This window comes from Vitis riparia, chromosome 12 (assembly GCF_004353265.1).
Source record: "Vitis riparia cultivar Riparia Gloire de Montpellier isolate 1030 chromosome 12, EGFV_Vit.rip_1.0, whole genome shotgun sequence".
Lineage (NCBI taxonomy): Eukaryota > Viridiplantae > Streptophyta > Magnoliopsida > Vitales > Vitaceae > Vitis > Vitis riparia.
The window spans coordinates 22,782,829-22,788,178 of NC_048442.1; the positions used below are offsets into that span (position 1 = coordinate 22,782,829).

At 33.5% G+C, this 5,350-nt stretch overlaps 1 protein-coding gene across 2 annotated transcripts; it reads left to right on the forward strand.

The window, feature by feature from the left end:
- The first annotated feature begins 761 nt into the window (after nt 1–761).
- Nucleotides 762–2,996, forward strand: LOC117926976 (major pollen allergen Ole e 10-like). Of its 2 annotated transcripts, none has more exons than XM_034846320.1 (4): nt 762–1,112; nt 1,681–2,150; nt 2,265–2,295; nt 2,393–2,996. In XM_034846320.1, exons 2-4 carry the CDS (start codon nt 1,706–1,708, stop codon nt 2,556–2,558), a joined length of 642 nt encoding a protein of 213 aa, XP_034702211.1. In that variant the 5' UTR covers nt 762–1,112; nt 1,681–1,705; the 3' UTR covers nt 2,559–2,996. The 2 variants fall into 2 exon arrangements, with proteins under 2 accessions (XP_034702211.1, XP_034702210.1); XM_034846319.1 differs by having other exon boundaries at nt 1,686–2,150.
- The last annotated feature ends 2,354 nt before the right edge of the window (nt 2,997–5,350 follow it).

Here is a 5,350-nt window from a genome sequence, read left to right on the forward strand (position 1 = left end):
ATTTGAAAATATATGAGTTTATAATTAATAATGTTTTAAAAAAATATTTTTAATATAAAAATGATTTTAAAGAAAAATTAGATACTTGGAAAAATTAAGAAAATAGTTTTAAAATATTTACAAATCGTACTACTTAATAAGTAATTTAAAAAAATATATTTTTAGAGAAAACTTTTCTACTAAAAACATTTTAAGTAAATATATTGAGGAGAACTCTTATGTCTTATCACAAGTAATTTTGGGAGGTTTTAAAAGCATTTTTGACATGTTTTTTTTTTTTTTTAATAAAAATGATGTTTAATTTTTTTTTTTTAAATGATTTCTATAAATTTGGAGAATTATTTGAAGTGATTCTTAGATAATCAATCGATTGGCTGTTCTTAAAAAAAAACTTTTTTTATTATATAATACATTTGGAAAAAACATTACAAAATATTTTTTTATATCTTTAATTTAATTAAAATAATTTATAAAATAGTTATATGACATATTGGAATATTATTCCAATAGTTATAATGAAATGTGTTAGAGAGAGAGAGAGAGAGGAATGATACTAGTACTAGTTTGGTATATCTTGCAAGCAACTTTTGGTAGAAAAAATAGAGTGGGGATGGAACAGTAAAAGGCAAAGGAGAAGCATAAAAAAAGGGAAAGGAGAAGAAATGCAGACATCATAACCATCATTGCCCTAAGCCCACACCACCTGACTTAAATATCAAACAATTCCCTCTTTTACCTCCTTTTTCCACTCCCTCCTTCCACCTTTTCCCTCCTCTTGCTTCTACCTTCCTACGCCCCTCTCTCTCTCTCTAAAGAGACCTCTTGTTCTACAAAATATGATTATATATTGAAGGGTGCAAAATCCTCTCCTTTCCAACAAGACAATTGATGCTTCTCTGTTTATGATACCTCAGCTAGCTTCTCTTTCATTTTCTCTCAAAGGGAAAAGCAGGATTTGATTGGAGAGCCTCATTAAAGAAAAAGTGAAGAAGAAGAAGAAGAAGAATAAGAAGAAAAGAAGAAGAAGAAGGAAGCTTGGGGATTTAGAGGCATGGGTAGAAGGGTTGTTCATTACTTTCTATTCCTTCTATTGGGTCTTCTCATCTGCTCAGGTGACTTGCTTTCTCTTGGTTGGAGTTGTTTTTTTTCCATGTCTTCGTAAATTTTGTTCTTAATATACTTCTTATTCCCTTATCATTAAGATGTAAATCTGTTCATCCTCAATGGAATTTCCTCTTTCATTTTTCTTTTACTGTTTTTATTTGCATTTGGGTGGATTGACATTTCCAATGGAACTGCTTATTTTTTTGGCCTTTTAGTTTGAATTTGAATATTTTTGCTGCTTTCCATTCTGGTGTTTGAATTTGATCGCTTTTCCTTGCTAGTACTGTAGTTGTTTGTTTCTAAATCATTGTGTGTATCTGTGTCTTTTTTTCTTCAAATGGAATCTGTTTTCCGATGAGGATATATTCTAAAAATCTAAGTACTAAATTCAAATTTGCAATAATGGTTCTTGTTCAATTTCAAATTTTCCCACAAATTTCAAGACTATAATTCTCCGAATGTCTCATGATTTCAAAAAATTCAATTCAGATTTTGCCTCTTTTTCCACCATTTGATTGAAACAGAATGGACAAAAGAAAGCTTGATTGAAAGGCTTACTTTGATTTTGATTTGAAGTTCAGGTTCTACAGAGAGAGGAGAAATGGGGCAAAAGAAAGAAGGATATGGTACTGAAAAACACCTACACTCATCTTCTTCAATTTCCATCACCCAAAAGGACATCACCACCCCAATAACGACCGTTCCAACTGTGAACCCCACCACACCCTCTTCAACAACTCCTGCTGTGAATCCAGATTCGACCCCAGTCTCAAATCCAGCCACAAATACCACCCCAACATCTTCAGGCGCCAGCTGGTGTGTTGCTAGCCAAACTTCATCACAAACAGCACTGCAGGTTGCTTTAGACTATGCTTGTGGCTATGGTGGTGCTGACTGCTCTGCTATTCAGCCTGCAGGCAGTTGTTACAACCCCAACACCCTCCGTGATCATGCTTCTTTTGCATTCAATGACTATTACCAGAAGAACCCAGTTCCAACTAGCTGTAATTTTGGAGGAACTGCTGTTGTCACAAGCACCGACCCCAGTAAGCATCACGCCTTCAAGATTCCAAGAGTACTGAATTTCTGGAATTTTAACTTCAGTTCATCCAAGTGATATTCCAAAACTAATTGGCTTCATCTTGTTTTTGTTTTTCCAGGTTCTGGGACATGCCAGTACCCTTCAACTAGGTGAGCATTTTTTACTTTATCTCCAGCTTTCAATTTTTCTTTCCTTTGCTTATTTGTAGTTATAGGAAGACTCATTAGTACATATATGGAGTTGCAGCACGAGTTCATCGGTTTTAAACACGACAAATTCAAATGGGGCAACAGTCTTTGGCTCACAGCCTTCCAGCCCCTCTAGCTCAGCAGTTGCCATACCTGGTAGCCTCCAACAGTTTTTGGCCTTAGCATGTATCAAGGTGCTGTTGCTGCCCAGAGATCAGTACTAAATGAGATGGAAATAAAGGGGAGTTACTCCTAATCTTCACAATTCAGTGGCAATTCATTCAGTTGCCCTCAATTCAGGTTTTTTTTCTACAGCCAACAAGTATATATAGAAAAGGGAAATGCTGATCGACTAGGAAACATAAACAAGGGATCAATGCCTTGGTTTCAAATGAGGTTTTTTTAATACCCGAGTTGTAAATGAGTGCTAAGCAATGGAGAGACATCTTGTAGGGGGAAGGAGGAGAAACCTGCAGATGTGGTTTCCTTAATTGCTAGCAGAAACCATTGGCAGTAGTTCTTTGTAGTGTAGGGAATAATCATTTTTTTGGAGCAAGTTTTGCTTTGATTTTTGGAGGTGTTGCTATAAATGATTGAAGTAAGAATTTTGGTTGGGAAATTGTTGGTCTTATATTCTTCTAAGGCAGTTCTTTATTCCATAAGTGCCAAATGCAACAGAATTGGATTTGGCCACGTGAGATATTGTCCCATGCGAGAAATAGTCTCCTGAGAATACGTTTTTTTTGTTAAAAATTCACTCACTATTTCAATCTCCTGTTTGAGTAGACATCGTCTCCTTAGTTTTATGCTAATATTTATCAACTTCAGTGGAACGAAAATATTATAAATAAATCAAGTAATTTTATGTAATAATTGAATATAATGTTTTAAAAATTGGTATGTTCATTAAATAAAAAAAATATCGGTTTATAGCTCATTGATCCAACCGACGGTTGAATCACAATTGAATCAGTAATAATTATATATATATTGAGTTACTTTGGGGGTATGACAAGTAGTGCGTGGAGTGGCCCATAAACTATACATTGAGGCCCATTTTGTCAACAACTAAAACCCAACGAACCGAACCGAAGGTGAACTGGTCGACCGTCCAATTGGGTCGATCGTCCAATTGGTTCAACTGATTGGTCTGATCCGATTTTTAAAACACCGATTGGATATATGAAAATGTTTTTTTAGATTTATTATTTATAAATTCAAATCTTATAAAATTATGATGTTTTTATATTTTATTATGAACAATTATTTTTCCAATACTAATATGTATTAATTTTATAGAGAATTAAAAATATTATTCATATGGGTAAAGTATATAAAAGTTTATCCAATAAATAAAATATATAAAAATGATGTTCTTTATTTTGGATATCTTGTTTATAAATATAAGTATTATAATATTATCCTATTTATAAATACATAAAAAAAATTTGTGGAAGTTCATTTCCTACATTAAGGTTTTCTGATATCCAATATTATCCATCATTTAAAAAATTTTGTCAACAAATTTTTCCAATTTGATAAAACAGTTTCTTTATAAGGAAAATTACAATTTCTTACTTTTTTTTTTTTTTTTTTGTTAAGAAGGTGAAACTTTGTATGAATGTTGGGACAAGTTTGAAGATTTATTGCTCAATTGTCCTCACCATGGCTGTGAAAGTTGGAGGGTTGTTTCTTCATTTGATGAAGGAACCTCTCCTCTAATGAAACAATTAATTGATAACATGAGTGGTGGGTATTCTATGAATCAAAGGTCTAAAAAGCCATTATCGAGCTACAAGGTACCATTAGAGAGGTCTTCCGCATCAAAATTTGATGAAAACTTTTTAATGGAAGAGTTCTTCAAAGACAAAGAGAATCTTACGAACATATATTTTGAAATGGAAACATGTTTTCCAAAGATATTGCATGCCTTGAAAGGAAGGATTTAAGATTGAAGGATCAAAATGTTGGGAATTGACTTGTTAAATATTCCAAGTAATATTTGGGTGGGTTTGCCAATCCACAATAATTATCAATTAGTAATTGGATGATAATGTCAATCCACAAGAAATTAAATAAATAAGTTGGGTGACTATGCCAACCTTCAGAAATAAGTAAATGGACGATGGCGATGCCATCCACAAAAAAATAAAATGTGTAGTTGGATGGTTGTGCCAATCTACAGAAAATAAAGTGGCAAGGAAAAAGAACATCTAATTTACGTGGTAAAACCCTTAAATGAAATAAACCTCCACAGGGTAAAGTTAAGAAAAGAATTCATTGTGATAAAATTTGGACAAAAATATTACTTAAGGATTGTCTTTACTTGAGTTTAACACACCCCATGATATGCTCACAATCCTCACAATTTTATCACTTAGTACTCTCTCTATGGAGCACTAATTTTTTTCTTTCACACTTTCCCTAGTGTGATACCCGCTACTCTTTTCTCACTTTTTCTTCACAACTCTCCGTGATTGGATCTCTCTCTCTAAATGATCCCTGAAAGCCTATTATTTATAGGAAATTTTTGAAGGCTGAAGATGGCCTCAATTGGTTGAAATATAGGCAAGCTCCTATTGGGAAAAAAAACCATAACAATTTATTGGCAAGAAAATGGGTTGTGGCGATGGCGACATGGGGCAATTGAAACCAAACAATTTTTGGTTTCTTAAGATGGCTGCTTGTCAGCCTCATTTAAATGTGATGGACCCCACCAAATCTTCCTCTCTAGACCCAAGGTGGGAAATCTCCTGACTTCTAATAGGAGCCCATGCCAACATTTTTGACACATGGTGCAAGTTTTTCTTTTGTAACAACCTTCGTCATCATATCAACAATATTCTTATTTGTGTGGATCTTTCTTATTTGGAATAGTTGTTCTTCAATAGCCTTCCTAATCCATTGATATCTCACATTTATGTGTTTCGTCCTTGCATGGTATAATGTTCTTTCTTAAGTCTATGACACTTTGACCGTCGCAATATACTATGTAGTCTTTTTGTCTCAAACCTAG

Excerpts from the sequence above, each read along its gene's own strand:
- LOC117926976 (XM_034846319.1), top strand. The coding sequence starts at position 1,052 with ATGGGTAGAAGGGTTGTTCATTACTTTCTATTCCTTCTATTGGGTCTT. Across the intron at positions 1,113-1,685 it reads GGGTCTTCTCATCTGCTCAG|GTTCTACAGAGAGAGGAGAA; the intron begins GTGACTTGCTTT and ends TTTGAAGTTCAG. Across the intron at positions 2,151-2,264 it reads TGTCACAAGCACCGACCCCA|GTTCTGGGACATGCCAGTAC; the intron begins GTAAGCATCACG and ends TTGTTTTTCCAG.